Source organism: Scomber japonicus, chromosome 19 (assembly GCF_027409825.1).
Source record: "Scomber japonicus isolate fScoJap1 chromosome 19, fScoJap1.pri, whole genome shotgun sequence".
NCBI lineage: Eukaryota > Metazoa > Chordata > Actinopteri > Scombriformes > Scombridae > Scomber > Scomber japonicus.
The window spans coordinates 21,839,999-21,861,998 of record NC_070596.1 but is presented as its reverse complement, the minus strand read 5'-3'; the positions used below and the strand labels follow the sequence as shown (position 1 = coordinate 21,861,998).

General features: G+C 42.7%; 1 protein-coding gene across 1 annotated transcript in view; it reads right to left on the bottom strand.

Moving 5' to 3' along the window:
* The window catches only part of ntng2b (netrin g2b), a 65,922-nt gene extending 44,360 nt beyond the window's left edge, over positions 1–21,562 (bottom strand). The window contains exons 1-4 of the mRNA XM_053339498.1: positions 21,456–21,562; positions 15,116–15,284; positions 14,535–14,810; positions 3,011–3,654 (exon numbers count right to left, since the gene is read on the bottom strand). Of these exons, the coding sequence (XP_053195473.1) occupies positions 3,011–3,654; positions 14,535–14,810; positions 15,116–15,284; positions 21,456–21,562 (1,196 nt within the window). The remainder of the gene's footprint in view (positions 1–3,010; positions 3,655–14,534; positions 14,811–15,115; positions 15,285–21,455) is intronic.
* Between the last annotated feature and the right edge of the window lie 438 nt (positions 21,563–22,000).

Below are 22,000 nucleotides of genomic sequence, written 5' to 3'. Positions count from 1 at the left end.
GAGTGACTGATGCTGAATCATATAATAATACTCTATCGACTCTATCCAATTTGACTTTGCCTCCATCGCCTCTGTTTGACCTTCTCTGCTCCCTGCCCACTCCAAAAATCCTTGCTCCACCTCTGGTTGCCCTCTACTCTGAATGCCCTCTCGCAACTCGCTCAAGATCTAGTTTGCTGTGTGTTTTCATCGCGTCCACAAATCTAAATTTACAACCTCTCTCCCATCAAACCTGGCTTGCCTGCGTTTGCACTTAAGGGCCTATCGGGTTACGTATTTATTGATAAAGCAGCACTATTTAGCTCTGAGTACCTGGCTTCCCGCATACCTGCGCCAGCTCTTTAGAGCCTTGGCCAGTCACTCTGACAATGCAGCGTCAGATTAAAAAAAAGAGACGCATCCCACAGAGGTAACATCTTATACCGATTGATGGGTGAAAAAAGCTTGTTTTGCTCCTTCTGTCCAGATCAACTCAGATCATTAAGTACAGTTAACTAATAATAATAATCACTTTTAACTGAGATCAGCCACAGAGACACACAGCCAGAAGCCTGGGGGACATACAATACAGCCAGGATGTGACTACAACCCTCTCTCCATCGATAACACCAGCATATCTCATTACCGTGGCGACCTGTGGTACACTGCCACTCGGTCTTGATCATATAAAACCCATTTCGCTGCGCCATCCCCGCCGGAGCACCATCGGAGTGGAATATTCATTATTCAAATTTTAAGCATTGGAAACCCCAATATGTTACTAAGGCCAGATGAGATGAGATGAAATAGCTTAGCCTTTTGTCCAGGGAACATTGACTAATCGTCTCGCTCCCCAAAATCAATTTCCCAGCCGTAAGCATCAGACACTTCTGATTGTACTGTACTGTTGAGGACCCCCTACCACTATCACCTAATACTCCTGCTGGCTGCCCAGAATAACTTATTGATTAGTGATTATGTTACGGGAGGTGTGGGTGGCCGGGGGGCGGAAGACGGACTGGCCTCAGTCATCTCCACAGGGCTATATTTGGGTCCTCTGTCACCAGATCCAGCACATACTGACACTATCACCAGCTGCCACCAGCACTGCTCTCTGGATGAGGAGAGAAATTAGGAAAGTTTTCTGCGAGTATAAATATGACGAGAGATTTTTTTTTTTTGAGAGAGCTTACAGTGTAGAGGGTGTTTCAAGCAAAGCGGCACAGCAGGGATTTCGAGTCGGATGATAAATTCTTAGATGTGGTGCGCTTGCGGACTACTAAATAAAGAAATAAGCACAAATATTTCAAAAACACGGATGGCTGATTATTAAATTTGCTGGCTTTGGTGGAGGGTTCTGGCTTAGTGATGGACTGTTTTCACCCCCGGGGTATTGGGCTGATCTCTCCCTCTCGCTCTGATTCTGTGCTGAGCCTGAAAAGTGGCTGTGATCAATACCTGCAGGCCCTTTCCACAGTGCCAGAGGGCTGTTTGTGTGTGTGTTTGTGTGTGTGTGTGTGTGTGTGCTGTGTCAGCATCCACTCAAGACTTCATCAAATACCCCCACCCCCCCATACCTTCACTGCACACACTACACACAAGATGCCCACATCGGCCAAACAACCCCCCTCAAACAGTCACTCATTTTCACTTTCCCTTTCTCACCCCCCCCCTTTGCTTTCCACACACACATATACACACACGCACTAATTCACGCCTCCTTCCTCCCATTCCAGGCCATCCCAACAAGGATGTTAAATACCATTCAAATGTCAGCCTGCTGTATTGATTGGAATAATAATTCTGAAAGGTAGGAGAGATGGCTTGTTGATGCTAAGCAGGCGCGTGACGGCCCAAACATCCTTCACTGTCACAAAGTTGCCATGTAAGGGTTCCCGGCTCCCCTGGCAGGATGTGGATGGCGGTTTACGTTAGACCACCGAGGCCGTATGTTTCTGTCATTAATCATTGTCCTCACAGGCAGACGGGCAGACCAGGATCTATGCTAGGAGAAACAGGGTCATTGTGAACGCCCTCAGATCAGAGCGTTTGTGTGCATGATTGTCAGAAGAGAGGGGATGTTGATCACCAGGTGGTTTTAGTTATCCATCATATCTAGGTGTGAAGTGATATTTAATCATATGTGATGTATATGTTTTATAATATATATAATGATTTGTTTGTTGTTTTAAGAAAATCTTTACATTACATATTCTGACATATATTAGTAACCTTATATGCACATTTCAGCAATAATCGTTGACAATTCACAGGCTATAAATTATGTCAAGGTCGCTTATGAGTTTTGACAAACTGGCAGTATTTTGCTTTTAATGTGTGAATATGTGTTATTTTTGGAATGATTTACTTTAAAAAAAAATCCTAACCTTAAAAAAAGCCTAACCTGACGCGCCAGATGGTTTGTTACACAGAACCATCTGAGAAGTCGTCCATGGAAACTGTTTGGAAAAGGAAAGGCACTTTCAAGAAATACTTGGCAGGTGACTAGATGAACCATCTGTCCATCATTGTCTGTCACCGTCTTACCTTTCTGAGGCAGCTGGATTCACAACGCCGATTGATCCAAACTGCTGGTGGTTTGGACACAAGAGTGTAACTTCAAACCTGACAAGATGGATTCTCACGTGATGTTGTGATCTTGTCAATCCAGCTGCCTCGCAAGGTAACAAAAAGCCATCAAATGGGGAACTATTTATTTTTACAGACACTTATGGAGTAATATTTGGTTTTACTGAAGAGGAAGAGGATTTTCACAAATATAATCAATATTTAAATGAGTAGCTGTCATATTGTCTTTTTGTATTTTTTCCCCCTCTGCTTTACAGTGCTTTTTAGTAGACATCAGATCTTTTCATGTATTTTATGATGTACATGAACATTTTGTTTCAGATCACTTTGATATCTGCCTTTTTTTCTTCAAAAAGAATAATTTCTTCATTATAAATTGAGTGAGCACATATCAAGACATTTAAAAACGTGCATCCCTAACTAAGTCGATGTCGACCCTCACCTGGCAGGTACCTCGATGTTGGAGATGGCGTAGAAGTACTTGAGCAGGTTGTCTCTCTGGACATAGGTGCCTCCGAGGGCGGGCCTGAGAAGCCTCATTCTAAGGTTGGTGAAGGTGAAGAAGTCCCTCAGTCCCTTCATACTTTCCATGCGAGTATACAGGTTTTCCATGTTCTGTAGCCCAGGGCCGGCGAACACGGCAAAGCGCGCCCGCACCTCGAACTTCACATTCTTGTCGTTCTTGGAGCCAACCCAGCGAGAGTACTGCTCGGTGCAGATGACCCGAGTGATGTTGGCGGGCGAGAGGTCACTCACACGTTTAGGTGGCATGTTGAAGGCATCCAGGCAGTCGTCAGCATAGAACTGGTACGGCTGCCAGGAGCGCCCATGGTCCATGGACTTATCCAGTACCATGATAGTAGGGCGGCCATACTCAAACGTGATCTGGATATCGTCTGTAAGCTCCAGACTTTTGTTCCAGGACATTGTGATGTTGGCCAACAGGGGCTCTGGGTGGCGGCTCCATGTGACTGTCTGCCAGTAGGTGATTAGGCCGTTGCGCTCACGGTCGTGTATCAGCTGAGGTGGGTGAGCCAGGTCTGGATTAGAGGCATCACACTCATCACTGCACAGGTATGGGTTCTCCTACAAGAGGGATGAAAACAGAGAACATCAGTCAGAGTGTGAGGTTGACTCTAATGATCAGCATATAGAGAATACATGAGATTTGTCCTCAAATGATTTTATTTTAAAATCCAACAAGTGTTAAACACAATATTATGTTATACATATGTTATAACATACTACTGGTGTTATGAAGGTGTTAAACTACATTTTGACACAGGAGACTTCTATGCCCATTTGATAACCCAGCCTTGCACAGACTTTGTTAAGATGTCATTTCAATACTTGATGAGAAAACAAATTGTTTTGCAGCATACGTTTTGGCAAGGTGTTTTTCAGTGGTTGCAGTTGTAGATAGGCAAGTGAAAGATATCTTGAGGTAAGAAATGATCATTTCTACTCCTAATTTCCTTCCAGGTTAAGTATGTGATCATTGCTACCAACACTGGTTGAGAATATATCCATGTATTCCTACAAGACCACTAAAAACAATCTGTTTCTGGGTGTGCATCTAAACAAGGAATGTCTTTAACTCCTTGCCAAAGCTCTGAGGGACAGAGCGCTTAAAAGTAAACTTGCCAAACAACACAACAGGAAGTGTGAAGGTCAAGGGGATCATGCATCATCACTGTCTTTGCATAGACAGCAGAGTGCTGCTGCACTTTTAACTCCAGAGAATTGATCCTACTCCTCTAGTGATGTCAAGACTTTCAAGCCACGGCCCTTCTACAGAAGTCAATGGGATTATTCACACTCCTCACAGAGAGCTGCAGGCCTCTTTCCACCTGCACTAAGAAATACCTTTCACTCTCTGTTCAGAAATCCCACACCTGTTGTCGTCCTTTTCTTCCAAAAAGACAAATCTGCTTCATTCATGTTCCAAACATGTCCATGACCTATATCAAGAGTTTTTCTAGCCTGCTGCCAAACTTTGTCGAATCCCTTCTTTTGGATACGTTTCTAAATTTCCAAGTCCAACAATATCTTACAGTAACTCTTGCTGGCTCCTCATATTCAGAAATTTTCAGATATTTCAGTAAAATGGATGCAGCTTACTATTGTAAGCCAGTTGTCTGACATCCACATCACCACAGAAGTTAAATATTTACACAAAGAAATCCCAGAGATCCTCACAGCCGTCTCTCCTGGTGCATAATTTGTGCAAAATTCAGCTCTAACGCTGTTTAGATTGTATCGCATTCATAAGGCTCATCATGCCCCCAGGATGGACTAATTAGACTGATAAGGGCTTATTATTTTCTCCAGTGTTTAGTCACAGTTGTTCATTGTATCAAAGGGGTCATTATTTGTCACCATATTCACTACTGGTTTGTTATTATCACAGCGGCACTCCCAAACTCCCAAAACTGAAATCATAACACTTTTGCATTTATAAACCATTAACTAAAACACATTTCTGCTCTAAATACATTACACATATTTTATTTAGGTTAGCAATTATCGACCGATCCCTGTGAAGTTTCCATCCTCCTCCTGTTTGCTACACTCGTACTTACTGATTAAATTCCATCGCTGATGTTATCCTTCTTTTATTTATTGGGAATCCAATAATCTTTCTGAATTTTACTGCGTCTCGTTTAACAAGCTTGTTGATAGAGTGCAGTGAATGTCTTAAAATATCCCTCTTCTTTTCTTTCTTTCTCCTTCCACCTCCATCACCACCTCCTCCTCCACCTCCTCCTCCTCTCCCTCTTCCTCCCCTTTCTTCTTTGTTTTCTTTTATCTTGTTATCTTTACTGTTCGCATTTTACTACTATTTAACTGCTGTGTTTAAGAATGTAACAGGCTTGAAAATGCTGTTTTTGGTAAGGTAATGACGTAATTAAATAATTATTTTTGGAATATTTTTAGATGTGAGAAATAAAATATGAGAAAGAACGAATGACAAGCAGTTACAAGAGGCAAAACTGTCAACCAGCAGACTCAAATCTGAGATACATCGACAGCAAATATTTGCACTGCTGACAAGTGCTTGAGCAAGGCACTAAAACTTTAACTGTTCACAATATGCAAATAAATGAACATCAGCTTATTTGCCATCAATCTACACACACTGAACTGTAGTGTTTACATGCCACTTTAATATTTTTCTCTACTAATCAAATAAAGAAACATGCTATTGTTGTTTAACCCTGCAGTTAGTTTGATGTCATTTGTACAGAGCTGGGCCTGTATATGTCAAATGTCAAAGAATTACACTTAAAAATAGTCTAAACAGCCAATTTAAGACAAAAAAGTTATTTTGTGGATGCATTTAAAAAGCAGGTCACTTCTTATAGCAACATTTAAGAGTAACCTTTAAGAACAGACCTCAAGTGATCACATGATTGATCTCCTTCTCCAACATAGCAATTATACTTTGTACAATTATTTCAAAACACATAAAGTTTCGGTCACTTTTATCTCTCATCTGAGTCCCAAATGATGAATTCTGGCCCTAAAAATGATGAAACTTGTGAAAAATGATTCTTGTGCATTTTCCTTTATGGTGCAGAGAGTTAACTAAACCATATCTGACATCAAACTGGATTTTTTTTTTTAAAAAAGACCAGAGTGTTGATGAAAATTACACTGATATAGAATGAAATGTTTTATGTGGTTTCATTAAAGCGATGCATTAAATAAACTCTCCGAAATTACTGCCTGCTTTTCAATTTATCAGATTACAGCCATGACTAAAATACTGATGTTACACTGATAAGATTGATGGAGCCTTAATATACTGAAATGCACTGTCTGCTTCAAGATGAGCAGTGCTGAATTAGATTGGATAATTACTTTTAAGTGATATTCCAAACAAAAAAATCTATCTTTTGAGTGTGAATCATGCACCCCCTGTAGACTTGAAAGGTGCCTGTAAATAGTTTGTAGTTTCATCCTTGATGGAAAATGGCGGCTGTAGTCAGCAGGAGGTGGGCGCTTTAACATTCATGAACCGGCGCACGCGCTTGCTAACGAGCTTGACGGAGACGTGCGCGAGGTTTGAGATGCAAATTGTGTATTTAACCACATTTTGCGTAAAAACATGAGTATTTGGAACAAACAAATGGAGAGTGGAGAAGTGGTTTATGCTGCAGGAGTGGTTTGAGAAGTTTTTATGTACGATTTGATACCTTTTTTCCCCCTCTGAGAACTTCTGGAATCGGTTGTTAAGAACATAAACTCAAGCTGACCAAACTTTCTGCAGGCTATAGAGGTTTATTGTTCAATACTCAGAAGATTTTGGGAGCAGTATCACTTTAAACAGCAGTTTCTTCTTTATGATGTAAGCTGTAATGTGAAAGCAATACTGCATCATATCGATGTACTCTGCAAGCACAGATCATGTGTCACAGCTTCTTTGCAGACGCTCACTTTTTCACGTCTGTTTCCAAGAAGCTGCACATCCCGACAGTTCTGCCTTTTGAATAAAGTCATTTGACTATACCACGGGAAAGTGAGCAGTCACTCAAAGCCACTCTAGTGGTCTAATAACAAAAGGCAAAGTTACAATCCTGCGAGGCTGAGATTATAAATCATCTGATTTATGGTGACAACGCAGAGTGGGAAAACTCCAAACATAAGCAAATGCTGAGGCGGTGCTGAGGGAAGCTGTACGGCATTGAAGACACTATACAGGATCATAATGCATGTGGAGGCTCGACAGTGAAACTACAGTATCTTTATACCAAAAACCCGCAGATAATCTATCTCTCTCCTCACAGGGACGACATAGCAGCATTGTACTCTATCGGATAACCCAATTATCTCCCTTGCACCGACGCAGACAGAGATCACTGTCAACGCAAACACACTTAGGATGATAATCTACAACGCTCATAACCAACTGCAACCGGAAGAGGTAATTAGAATTAGATGAAGGAGGTTACAGTGAAAGTCAGAGGCGGGATGTGCTACTTTTAGCTGAAAGCTGTTCTGTAGTGGCCCTGCTGCTTCTGTGCCCTCCATTAGTGCATCCTCTGACCTTAGCACAGACACACATTTACACACACCGGACAGGATTTAGTAGTCTGTTGTTCCAGGGATGACCCTCGACCTACAAATCCTATTGAAAATGATTGCACTATCACACTGTCCCAGATACTCCTTACAGGCTAGCCGCTGAAGTGAGTTTGTGACAGTGTTTACGCACTGAGACAAAGATGAAGAGAGTCAGGAAGAGAAAGTGTGTTTGGGGTTTTTTTTAGTGTGCAACTCTAGCAGCCGACTGTACAAAGCAGACAAGAAGCAAGGATCAATACAATATTTTTCTTTTTATGTCTCGTTGTCACTTTGTTGGATTTGAGCATCGGGTCAAAGAGCTGCATGCTTGCCGCTGTTCATCAGTCTGCTCCGACCTCTCTGGGCCCTTTAGGATTAGCTACAGTGGAGGTGATATGTACAGTAATATAGGCTGGAAGATTTTTATCCCTCACGAGAGACTTACGCGTGAGGTTATGTTTAAGCCCTTTGTGTGCCCTTTCCTCCTTATCCCACTCTGCCTCCTGCCACCACTCTGCCCCGGCCCTGTATATCTACGCCAGCGTGCTCCCATACCCCCCCCACAAACACTAGTAAACACTCACACACATAGATCCTGGCCAAATGCTGCGGCAGGTGGCCCGCACTGCTAAGCCCCTCCAGCAATTATCCTCGCTGGTATCCTGTCTCCACGACAACAGCCGCAGCCATAATACCCCTGTAATGAGTGACTTCCTTGTTTTCATTCAAAACACTTATTAGTAACTCTTCAAGCGCCCAACTTACAAGTGGAACTGCAATTATAATAATAAATTATTTTTTATTTTAATAATATTAAAGAGTGAGCTCTCTGACCTAGACATCATCATACACAAATATCATTTTAGAAGTTTGTTATTGTGATGTTTCAGCACAACAGCAGTAACAAAACATTAATGGCTGCCTACAGATATAACAAGCTACCATTATGCATTTACACTGAAATAAAGCTTGTCCTTCCCCCTCTCTCTCTCTTCTATTACTTTTATGACCATTTCTGTCCCACCAAAAGTACTCTCCCTCAGTCCCTCTGTCGCCACCGTGCCCTCTCTCTCCTCTTTATTTCATCCTCCACTTATAGAAGTTTCTATGTTATATTGCTAGCAAGGGGAATAAAGGTAGAGACACACAGTCAGAGAATACAATTTATTTTGTTTTGGAGGAACATCAAATGAAATGACCTTCCCATTAAAAAGGCCACAGAGGGGAACAGAAAGGGATATTGCTTTTCCACTTATAACGTTAATCTCTGATTTTGTTGGAGATTTTTTTTCCATCATACTGGAGGATCATTTTTTACCCTGAGTGACGTGCAAGTATAGACTAACAAATCATATACTTGCTGTCACTTTAATTACCTGAGACTGGGATTATTTGCTTGCTGTAAACTGTCTTGCCAGGTACAGAACAGCAGTCTGCAAAGTGTAAATGTGTCTAAGTTGTGTGTGTGTGTGCGTGCAAGCAAAAGTAAATGTTTACTGTAGGCAAGTGTGATTGTGCTAGAGGAGGAGAGAAGAAGGACAGAATGGGGGACACCATGCTGCTCCGAAGCAGCAGCGGGCCTTGTCCTGCTCAGATCACCACAGTTGGACCAGGACGAGTTCTGGGCATCTTATTGAGGCCGTACTTCCAGTGCAGTGAAAGAACCAAATATCAGAGAGAGATTTATTCCTTTCCTGAAATGCACTGATGAGGGGAATTCAGGTAAAAGCTATTATACTTTATTGATGTCTGTTATTAAATCTAAACCAATCACGAAGGAGCAGATGTAGATAAAGAGAGGCAAATGAACTGGAAAAGGATTTTGTGCTTCAGAGATTTTTAGATTATTTTGTGCTTTCAGTATTTATCCACCAATTTAGCTCTGCATGTGTATAACATTGTCAGACTCACAATGTACAGTTTTAGAAGAATGATTAGATTTAATACAGCAGAACCAGAGACATCATCTTTTTTACTGCACTCATTCTTTTTCCTTGACACAACCTGGCGTCTACACTACCTTACAATGCAACTTGAAAACAGTTTGGTCAGAGGTGTGTTTATGCTAGCATTGGCAAATGTCTCCAGCTTCAAGAAGTGGTAACGCTACTTCTTTTTAACGCCACACACCTGGATTTCTTTTTTTTTCATTTTCAACCTTCATCAGCCCCAAATGATGCGGACATTATGTTACATTGTGTTACATTACGTTATGTGAGGCAGCGTAGCAACCTAGTAACTCTTTGAAGCTCCCTCTAGAGCCAAAAAAGGCTTTATACAACTTATTTCACATGTGCTGTAGTTTTTCCCGAGACCTAGAAGTTATCGTTTATGTGCCTTGGTCGTGATAATATTCTTCTTTGGTCATGATAATATTCTTCTTTAGGCAATGTGGACTCCAGTAACCTTTTTTTTTTCACCAGAGATATTTTATCTTGTCATAGATGGAAAAGCAGAACTATTACTAATAACACAGCACAACAAAGACAGCTCTGTTGTATTTAAGTTTCCCGGTAGGCCATGACAGTGTGACCAACATTCACAATACCAGGACCCTGAAATCAAAGCAGCTAAATAGAATTCAGTTATCATTCATTGTAAGATTTACACCTGTGATTTTCTCTACTGTGACATGTCAAAATATCTGCTGTTTAAAAAAAAGAGAAAAAAAAGGAGACTCTGTTGGGGCCAGGATCACGAGTTTCATACAGCTTTCAAAAACACTTTTAATCAGCAGAAATAAACTCGAGCAGCCCGACTGAAAGTAAACAGAAATTACAGACAGAAATGATTCCCCTGGAAACCCTTGCAGAAAAGTACTTGAGAGGATTTGTTGATTTCAAGTTAGTTTTTATTAAGTTGTGGGAGACTCACTTGCTCTGACATAACATCGCTCTCGCTATAGTCAGCATATCTACTCCTTTGTAGAGATTTGGGAAACTATATTGCAAGAAGAATCATAAACAAGGCGAGGAGCGGGAGTCTCCTACAGTTTTCCAAACACGTCAAATCAACAGAAAGCATCTCAAATATATGTCGACTGGTGTTTCCAGGGGAATACTCTGTGTTTATTTTCAAGATGGATTCTGTTACACTGAAGCTTTTTTTGGGAAGCTATAGGAAGCTCTTTGCCCTTGTCCGTATTGCCAAAATCTCTACAGTGCAGGTGGAAAGTAAAATTTTTATCATGAACAGTAGTCACAAGAGACAAAACACAAACAAACACAGTGTCTCTATAGCTTCTAAACATATGGTCAAACCATCAGATCTTTGCCAGTAAGACAAGAAGATTTGTTGAGTTCGCCTCAGACTGTCTAAGCCCCTGTGACCAATCCCTCTTAGTATAACCTCAGTCAGGGATAAATCTCACTTATAACTATCCTCCTGTACTGCCAACACATCTAAACACTGCCTGATCACTTTCAACTCTGTCCTAATGGGGAAGCAAGCCATGCCATTACATCACTACACCCTCCCCCACCTCCCTTGTTCATACAGTCACTCTCTCCCTGTCGCTCTCTTTAGCTGTCTGTTTCTTTCTCTGCTCCCTTCGTTAATTATGCCCTGCATTGTCGAACCTGCTCATGCTGTGCCCAATTTCACCTCCAGGGGTGTATTATTAGGACACTGGACACCCAGGCTATCTTTCATCTCAGGGAGATGCACAAGGGATGGCCCACTGCTGGGTGTGGGTGGCCCTTTTGCGAGGCCTTGATGGCCCACTGCTGGGCAGGGCAGGCCAGCCGGGCCTGGCAGGGCTGCATTGGGCAAGGGAGTATGAGGTATGGCTATAGGCCCAGTCTGGGAAGCACTGATCCACACTACCAGCTGCCATCTTCCTCCCCTTCCTGCATGCTCCCCTTCCGCTGCTGCGTGGCTTCTCTCTCTTTCTCATGTCTATTTTTAGAGCTGGCTGATTTCTACCTTCTAAAACGGGCAAATGTGTTGTGGAACAGGAAGGTGTGTTGTTTTTTTTGTTTGTTTGTTGTTGTTGTCTTTCTTAGACATACTATCGTGCACAGTGGCCAACTCGTGCACACGTTTCACACTCCCCTGCCGGTGCCCGTTAACGTCAGCGACTACTGTACATTCCTGTACACATGCATCCATCCATATTTGCATGCGGCGGTTCTCTGTTCTCGGCCCCCGAGGGAGACGGTTGAGTGAAGGTTTTGGTTCAAAACCAAAAAACGAAATAACAAACAACGGCACAGCAAGACCTTTTTTGAATGCAGCATTTTTATATATCGACACTGTGTGTGTACTACTGTGGAACTGTGGTCTGATTTCATCTTTCTGCTTAGCTAAGCTTGGATCTTCCTTACCTCTCCCTCATCATTAGCTATCCCCCTCTGCAACACACTGCCTCACCCCCCTCAAACCTCCTTACTCCATCATCCTCAACTGCAAGCAAAGAGTCTATCGTAGCTATCATACAGAGAAACTACAAAGAAACTACTGAAGCTCCTAACACAGCGCTAGTGACAGTAGCATCTTTGTCAAAGTGCTGGAAGCCCGTCATGTTGAAAGAAGCCAACATGCTGGCCTGTTTGGCTGAGGAGAAAAGATGCTGCATTCCCAGGGAACAAGAGAGATAAATAGAGTAGAAAAAATGCATCCCCGTGGAGATGGAGAGACCAAAAACTACTGTAAACCAGTGCAAGCAGGGAGAGCTACAGTATGCCTCAACATCAAAACCCCAAAAAGTGAATTCTCCCATAGTTTTTAGAAACAGCACTCATAGGGTGAGAAAAGGGGTGGGGGGTTGGGGGGGATTATTTTGCATCTTCCGCAGTATGTCTCAAGTCTTATTAAGGATGAGCAGCTCTGCGCATTGGGTGATGCAGTCTTTTTTTTTTTTCCAGTGCCCCGACTTTCCCTTGACTTGTGGGATTGCTGAATGAGTGAATGTAAATGTACACCAATTAGATAAGAAACCGGCTTTTCTGTAAAGCTGCCAAATCCGGGGGCAAGTAGAAGCGAAAAAAAAAAGCAAAAAAAAAAGCTGCCCTCCAGAAAATAAATGATCTGTATACCAATAACACTCAACCAATACCGCGTTGGTGCGTCCAAAAGAGAGACGGAGAGGAGATGTAATGGCCTTGATTCCCTGCTGAAGTGTGTACAGATGGATTAGTCCTCTGATAGTACATCATATGTAAATGCTCTGTGATTCTCAACTCCAAAATGCAGTGATTTTCTGTTAAATAAATGCAAACATTTTGAATGTTGCATCCTAGAAGAACTATTTTTTTTGCCCTAAATGTTAACCAAAAAGTAGTCAAATAATTACCAAGTCACAGACATGAACCCTCTTTGCTTTCTCATGTAGTAATCACTTCTTACATAGGAATTTGAGTCTGACATCCTTTACTTCTCAAGCAAACTTTTATCTTAAAGCCTCTACACTCTCTAAATCCCTAGCTAGTGCATCAGAGGGCCTGGTTCAATCCCCAAAGCCACAAATGACCTGAGAAGAACCAGAACTTTCCACTATTAAGACCCTGTCCGATGTAAAAATGCTGACTAAGACTTGACTCCTTCCTGTCCTGCCCTCCACCACCACCCCCACCCCCTTTTTCTTTCTCTCTCATCAGTCTAGCGGCGCACTGTGGATCCTCTGGATGGACCGTCACTGGCCAACCCTTGTAAGGAAGCCCATTAAGGAACCCATCAATATTTCATCATTGCTCACTCAGAAACATAGTTATAGAAGTTTCCAGGCCAGGGCCATTAGGGGGCGGACGTCAATACGTTATGGCAGCGAGCATCTCTCTCCACTTCTTCCCCCTCTTTCCCATGCCTCCTCCTCTCAAGAGAAGTCATCGGAGAGGCTTTCTCAAGAAGACAGCGGTTTCCGCTACTTCTACATTAAACAAATCATTAACCATTAGGTATCCAAGGAGCACAATATCCTTTCCTGCTGCTGTCAAACGACCCCCCCCTCCCCCTCGAGTACTGTTAATAGTCTCAGTGAGAAGAAAGGAGGGAGACTGGGGTGAGGGGGTTGTTTGTAAGGTAACAAATGTCTAGTCACACAGAATACAAACATCTAATTAACAGTGTGGCATGATTGTTTAGCCGAATGTGATGTAGACAGGCGGAAACACTCTTTACAAACACGTTTTCTGTGAGACTTTTGACTCATGGCTGGAAAGACAGTGAGTGGAAACTCACTGGCAGTCATCAAGAGGACAAACTTCCTATCTCACACACAGTGAGTCAAGTCTTTGAGTCAAAATCTAAAGTATAAAACTTTAAGTTGAAGAGGCAGGGGGAAGCTTAATTGCAGCCTTCATAGGATTACAATGATTTTATAACCCTTATTTCAAATTATTACACCTACATTAGCCGGGGTGGGGAACTAGCCTGCAGGCTAAAGTGTGTTAAATATTGCTGTAGCAGACATTTTAACGAGTTTTTCTTTGCAGCTCACCCTTCAGTGTCCTTGGAACTAAAGAGGACCCTGCTATATGCATTTTACCAGAGGAAATGTGAGGTGCTCTATAGAAGCCTGAATCAGACCGGATCACAGGCTGCCAAGTACATACTAATGTAAACAACACCTCCAGACCTCTCTGAGGGAGGTCGAGCCATGCCAAGTCATTGCACTTATGTCATCCCTTTTAGGTCCCTATAGATTTTATAGTGTGAATCCTGCTTCCACCTTAATTAATCAATTTTTTTCTGTGTCATTACTTTTCACGTTGTCACTATTCAGCTTTATTGCACAATCCTGTCATCTTGCCAATTTCCAAAACAATGTGTTTGAACTTTTTACACATATAACCAATGTTGTGCTTACACACTATGAACTTTCAGATATTGATAATACTAGACATTTAAAAGTTATCGGTAAAAGTGTAAAAGATGGGGGTCAAGTCCCGACATGAACTCACCAGGGTGCAGAACCTCTCCGGCGGGTTTCCACATGTGATTCCGGGCGGATCCACTTTGATCCGCATGTGGTCTTTCATGGATGAGGGTTTCGGCTGGCATGCGTAATGCTCCCACACCGAGCCTTCATCCGTACTCACCAGGGACTTGCACAGTTCGTACTGGCCCAGAGTGGAGGCCAAGTAGTGCAGCAGCAACAGCAACACGGCCTGGAGGAGCATGGCAGGCTGGGGGGTGTTTGGAGTGGGGTCCGGCACAGGGTGAGGGGGGCCACGGAGCTCAGAGGAGAGATGAAGCGCATGGAGCGGTGATCATGAGGAAATAGTGGACATCCCTACCACCATACTGCTTTACTGTGAACTGAGAGGTGCAGGTGAATTGACACAACTCGCCTCCAGACTTATAAACTCCCTAAATGAGAACTGTAAACTCTCGTTCAGTGTCTCTTAACAAATATCGACGGCCCCCTGAGAGCCGAGAGAGGGACACTTTCTTGTTTTGACGGCTGACTTCCTGAGGAGGATGGACGGTGGATGGAGAGGCGGGTAATTTTACAGAGAGTAATCTCGGCAGACACTTTAACCATAGTGTTGCAGGAAGTTGGGTTTGAGTTGTTATCGCGGGTCCATGTCTCAGAGAGCGGAGTCCTGCAGGGAATCGGTGCAGTAGGTCGGGGAGGATGAAGGAGAAACTGATGCGTCTTCAGGTATATCCATTGGACGTTTTGCACCGGCCGAGCTCCTCTGATTGTCCTGGGGCGAAATGGGGACAGATGTGAGAGAAACAGAGACTTAGTGTGATGTTTAATGTATACCAATTAAAAAAACACAAACCTTAATCTTACTGTAAATGCAGAGATGCGACTGCCTGATTTTCAGAGCTCAACTAGGTTTAACTTTATCCTGAAATGGTATTTTCTCTTTTGCATAAATAAAAGTTTAATGGCAGTCTTTGAAATATACATGTGGGTGGGTGGGCTGCATTCCTATTTAGTAGCAATTTAATCTCACCACGTTAAATTGCAGGGATTTATTTTAGAAATTGAGGAAACATCGAATTCATTTTCAGATTATGTGGATGACTTTTTGTGAATTTGGCACAGTCAGTAGGTTACAAGGAAGTTTAGTTAAACAAACCTTTAAACTGCGGTGCATTCAGCAACACTTAACCTGAGCAATACGTTTTAAATACGAACTGAAAAGCGCTGCACTGTGTGGGTAACCTTGTGCGTAAAAACACGTGCTGCTGCCGGGTGCCGCCTGTGCGCCCAGGAGTTGTAATTGCTCCTATAGCTCTGCAAAGGCTGGAGATGGGGAGTAGACTACAGATGTTTTTTTAATAACCTCACTGCAAGAAACGTACTCCTGAAAGAGACATTTAATAGCCCACATCACCAGCTTTCCGTATATGAAAATGCGCAAAAAAAGAGGAGACAGTACTCATTAATTAGCCTTGTTAAAGAATTTTCTTGAATTTCAAGTGGAATTTTCTTTGGACTTTCTGTATTATATCTGTATTATAGGCCTCTTAATTATTCGGTCTAACTTCAGCATCCTGTTATTTATGTAATGATAAACTTTACGCAAAAGAAATTCCACTAGACGTACTTACTGCCAGATTTATTCCCTTAATTCGATTATTATTCGATTTTTAGACAGAATTCATGAATAAATGAATAAATATGGTTGACATCTTTTGCAGTGTGGATCCATTGATCATAATCCGGCTGTCATCTCACACTGACAGAAGCCAGGTCCTTGCACAACCCGTCCCACACAACCCTGTGGACTCTGACTTAGTTCAGCTGGCAAGTGAAGTCGACAAAAGCTATTTCCCGGCACTGACATTCCTGTAGGGGTGTGTCAGTTTGCTCAGGACCAGTGCATCCCACCGAGCAGCATCCCTCTCACACTATATGTATATGCACACATGAAAGCCTTGATGCGCTCCTATAAAATATTGTAAATTAAGCTAAAAGTCCCCTGATTATTCACTCTGACTATCCTGGAGATGTCCGGATATGTATGCATAACTCACAGTAGCTTCTCGGTGCAAGACTTCAAAGAGCTTCAGCAAAATGCATCGTTATTGCGAGATGTTTTTTTAAATCATCAGATAAAGCACTTACTTGTAACCTGCATCTGTGAGACGGGTCAGCACTTTGTGTGGCGTTGGAGTACGTGCACGTCCCCCTCTCTTTGGGCAAAAAAAAATCCTCCCGATCACCCACTGTACTCGTTCCCCCGCCGCGATCTTCACTGTACTCCCGTTATCTGCCTGCCTGCCCGGCTCGCTGTTTGTTTTTGCCTTCTGCCGGATACTTTTTTATCGCACCGTCTATGGCTGCGCACGGTAGATCGGTGTCCTAGATCTGGAAGCGGCCGGGAGAAGAGGACTGAAATCCAGCATCAAGGAGTATCAAAAGTATAAAATATTGACTTTGAGGAAAGGCTTGTGTCCGCCCTTCTTTGCCCCCCCTTTCCTCCTCCTCTTCCCACTTTACAAGCTCGGGTTTACTCGGGATCCTCAAGGGCAGAAAGAAAGAGAGAAAAAAAAGGCTTTATGGAAAATATCACCCTCCCTCCTTCTCCTCCCTCCCCCCTCTCTCACCGTCTCTCTCTCTCTCTCTCTCTCACTCACTCTCTCTCTCACTCTCTCTGTCTCTCCCTCCCTCTCTCTCTCAGTTAATGCCCTGGCTAAATCCTTTTACCATCACTTTCAATCACTATCTGAGCTTTTATCTGCTCCAGCCCTGCTGCCTGAACCGGGGCGGTGCAACTTCCCCTCTCCGCTCCTGCTCAAAACTGTTCCCCATCAGGTCCGGTCTGCACCCTGCTCGGTTTAAAGGACCAGCGGAGGAAGCGGGGACCCGGTGTTACTGTCTTGCCGCTCTTAATCTGTCCAGATGTGTCACAACAACGTACTGCACACTTTGGTTACTTGAACAGTGAACTCACAGTTGTCCCTGCCTTAGAAAATTACATTCCTCTCATACTCCTAACTTCTAGTAAATGTATACAGTGACCTTATCCTAATTTATTGTATTATTTATCTGGTATAATGCAACCTTTAAATTCCTCTAAAAATTTCCTATAAGAGCATATTGATACATGAACTTTTTGCAGTGGTTTTCTCAGCCTTCAGCCTGCAGCAACATTAATTATCAGTAAGATTATTATGCAGGGTTGTCAGTAGATTTGAACTTTAAATATGGATAAATATATAAATGTTTGAATTTGCTTTTAACAGGGTTATACTGATCTCCTGCAGCAGAGTGGTGTGCTGTCCATGGTGCTGATACGGAGCAGGGCCTTAAATCTTTTCATGCAGAGGGCCGCAACACTGTGCATGCAGTGCACAGGCAATTCAGATGTGTCCAGTGTGTAGGTGGAGACCCCCAAGGGATTAAAAAGTAAGAGGAAAGCAGAAAAAATGCCATAGTTTGTTTATGTGTGTTCCTTTAAAGGGACCCTCCAGCAAACTTTCTCCTGCATTTCTGTCTTTCAAACTCAACACCTACAGTTCATAAGTCAGGCTTTGTGTTAAAAATTGGAGGTTTCAAGCTGAATCTGAGAGGACCCCGATGATGTCATCAGGGATGTTCGCTTTCACTTTAGAAAACTCCCCCCCAGAGAGTATTTAAATAACTTTTTTCAGGCAGAGCTGAAAGAGTAAAGTGACCCTCATCTGTTAAATATGTGGACTGCCCCTTTAATCTGTGTTTATTACTTATGCTACTTGATTATATTAGTTCTTAAGTGCTCTAAAAAGTTTTCAAATTACACAATAAAAAAGAAATCCTTGGTCATTTCTAATGGGGGACCTGCACAACACCCTCAAGAACCACTAAACTCCCTGCACTCAATTTGTAAAATCCACAAACACTGTTTTACTGCCGACACAGGAACAAATGTGTGTAATCAATTCATAACGGGCCAGGACGCTGTAATTCACACTTCACAGGTGAATGACAAGCATTTGGGTTAACATAATTCACACCTCTGCTCACATTGTAGGGCAACAAAAGAAAAAAAGAGGCCAGGGGACAGGGGTCGAGAGCAAGAAAAAGATGTACGATTCAGAGGAAATTATGAACCTTTGTACGAAACACTGGCAGCACACCCAGGAGAGGATCGATAGTTTGTCCTTGCAGGGCCTTCCCTCTCTTTTCGCATCTTTGAGACAAGCCTTAACCCTTCTTCTTTTTTCTTTTCACTGCTGAAGCGTTTTTAAGACCCCCTTTCCACACCACTGTGAGCAGGGCCAGACTGAAAGACAAATTCCCCCCCTAGGGGATCAATAGAGCATCACAAATATGGCATTTGCTGCTACAGTATAACAGGCTCTTGATACAGAATAACACAGGCCTTTAATCGACAGCCAATGGAACAGAGAAAGGGGAGGTGGGGGGTGGGTGGGCTGTGGGGGGATCTGAGTCAAATATGAAACTTGTGGCATTTGTCAGAGGTTGAGGGAACAACTCAGAGCAGCTTGTGTTTCACTTCCAAAGCCTCTTAGATTTCTGTAGTTAGCACCTGAAACGTGAAATATTTTCCCCCTTCTCACTTGCTTTGTATGAGCGATTCAAAGCAGAGGTTCATCACTGATTCAGTGACGGTCAGAGAGTGTCGGCGTGACTTAGTATGATTAAGCTCTAAACATTTATTTCACAAATGGACAAGGATTACATGTGTAGGCAGTGGAGCTGATTGCATTTTGTGCAGCCTCTCTTATGTCTCTGACAAAAATCATGACGATATTCAAACTAAACATCTACACCTATATATGATTTTACACTTTACTAAATTCATTCCAATGTGCATCAATAACCTGATAGAAATGTCAACTCTCAACATGATGAATGAGTGATATTGTATTTTGGAATTCAATTATATCTACCTAAATAAGAGCATCAATAACAATAGAACAGCCTGTCTTCGCTAATAGACCTGTACACAACGCACTGCGCAGCACAATAGGCCATTGCTGCATTCATTTCCTGCAACAGTGTTGTTGATTTGACCACACTGCATTCATAGTGGCAGTGTAAAATCATACGTAATCCTACTTACTGTAATTATAAACTGGCTCAATATGATGTAATTTCTGTGATTTGTTTATGCGTTTATATAGAAATTTGATCTGTGAATCATTCGGCACCCTGGTGTGCTGTCACAGAATCTGAAAAGTTGAGTAAAACACAAAAATCAGATGGCAAAACTCTTGAGTGTTCTCATTTCTCTTTTTTTTTGTCACTCACCATCTTTGTCTTGACTCTCGCTCTCTTTCACTCTCACTCCCTCTCAGTGTTTGTATTTTGGCAGAGGATTGAACTGTCAGAGTAGCCTAGCTGGCAGACCTTGATAAAAAAAAATATACCCTTCATCGTGGCAGCCTGCAGAGTTTGGACAAGGTTCAGGACGGGCCTCGTCTCTCTCTCTCTCTCTGTCTCTCTCCCTGCCTCCCTCTCTCTCCCTGTGTTTCTCTCTGTCTGTCTCTCTCTCTCTGTTTGCTGAAAGGATGACGCAAAAGTCAACTTGTGCGGGAGTCACGCTCCCGCATTAATCAGTCTGGAACTTTGGGAAGGCCCCAAACAAGTGGTGCATGATCAGAAATAATTTATCTGTCCGTCGTCAGTGCTTTGACCAGATGGCCACGCTGTAATCACACACACACACACATACACACACACACACACACACACACACACACATACACACACACGTACAGTACAGTATGCACTCTTGTGTTTGTACACACAGGCTGATGATATTTAGCCATTAGCTTACAGGGCCACTGTATATCTATGTGGGAGATAAATATATTTCAAATAAACAGCATAATGCTTTGTTTTTCTCAAAGATACCCCAGTCTGCTGAGAGATTTCATTTGATGAGTTTGACTTTTTTAATTAAAGTCTCCGTATTTTAGAATTCATAAGCATACATGTTTCAGCTTTTCCACTACAGTGTAATGTAGCTGCTGTTACCAGATATATATGATGTTAATTCATGAATTAGTCTCCTCCTGTGTGCACCTACATGTGAAGACTGGTGTATAAACACATAACGTATGACAATATAGTGAAACTATAGACTGTTTATACTGTAAAGATGGATATAGTGAGGTATGACGTCACCCATTTCTTTGCATTGGAGCCGGTTTTAAACCCAGAGTTGCTGTTTATGGTTAGAGCAACATTGGGTCATGTAACAGTGTGTTATAATCTAGTTAATATTTGTATATTGGTCATAAATTCTAACTAAGGGAACTGTGTGTGTGAATAATTGCTCGTTTTATGTAATAGAATTTTATATTGGTTCAATTTCCCACATTTATGCCCTTTTTTCCCTGAATTTATGCCAGATATTATTGTATGTACCATCAGACTACAGAACATCTGTCACTATGAACATATGATGTTCTTTAAACAACCAGATGGGTCCTCCAGACAATGAATGGACACACATACACTGACCTACACAAGCACGCACACACACACACACACACACACACACACACACACACACACACACATACACCAGTCATCAAAATCAGATTTATTGCCATTCAAGTATGCAAAAACTGTGTGTTAACATAATGCACCATGTTAGATGTAATGAGTTCACAGATTACAGATTTCACATTAATATGATGTGTATTGACACTGACTGGAATGGGAGTCCATGTCAGTGGGGGTCCCGGGCCTTGTTGATGAGTCCTGCTGCCGTCAGGAAGAAGCTGTTTTTGTGCTGTGAGGATTTGGTCAAGAAAGATCGTAGCGAAAAAATTAGCGTCCGGGGTGAAAGGGGTCAGCTATGATCTCTCCTGCTCGCCTCAGTGTCCTGGAGGGACAGGTTGCAGCCGATCACCTTCTCAGCAGAGGAAATGATACGCTGTCCTTGGCAGTGGCAGCAGCTTACCAGATGGTGACGAAGGAGGTGAGGATGGACTCAATGATGGCGGTATAGAAGTGCAACATCATTGGCTTTGGTAGGTTGAATTTCTTCAGCTGCTGCAGGAAGTACATCCTCTGCTGAGCTGATGTTCAGCTTCCACTTGTGATGTTCTGGGTGATGATAGTGCACAGGAAGCGTAAGTGACGACTGAGGAGTCACACAAAGGTGATGGGGGTGGGCGGGATTGGGTTCTCTCTGAAGTCCACAACCTTCTCCACTTTCTTCAAAGAGTTTATCTCCACCCAGATATTTTGGCTGCACCAGGACTCCAGATGGTAAATCTCCCACCTGTAGGCGGACTCATCCCTACTAGAGATGAGCCCATAAGGGGTGGTGTTGTCAGGAGCTTCAGGATCTTGACTGACTGATGAGTGGAGTTGCAGCTATTTGTATACGGCAGGGAGATTAGGGAGGAAGGACGCAGCCTTGAAGGGAACTGGTGCTGATGCTCTGGGAGTCAAAAACGTGTTTCCTCATCTTCACATGCTGCTTCCTGTCAAAGAGGAAGT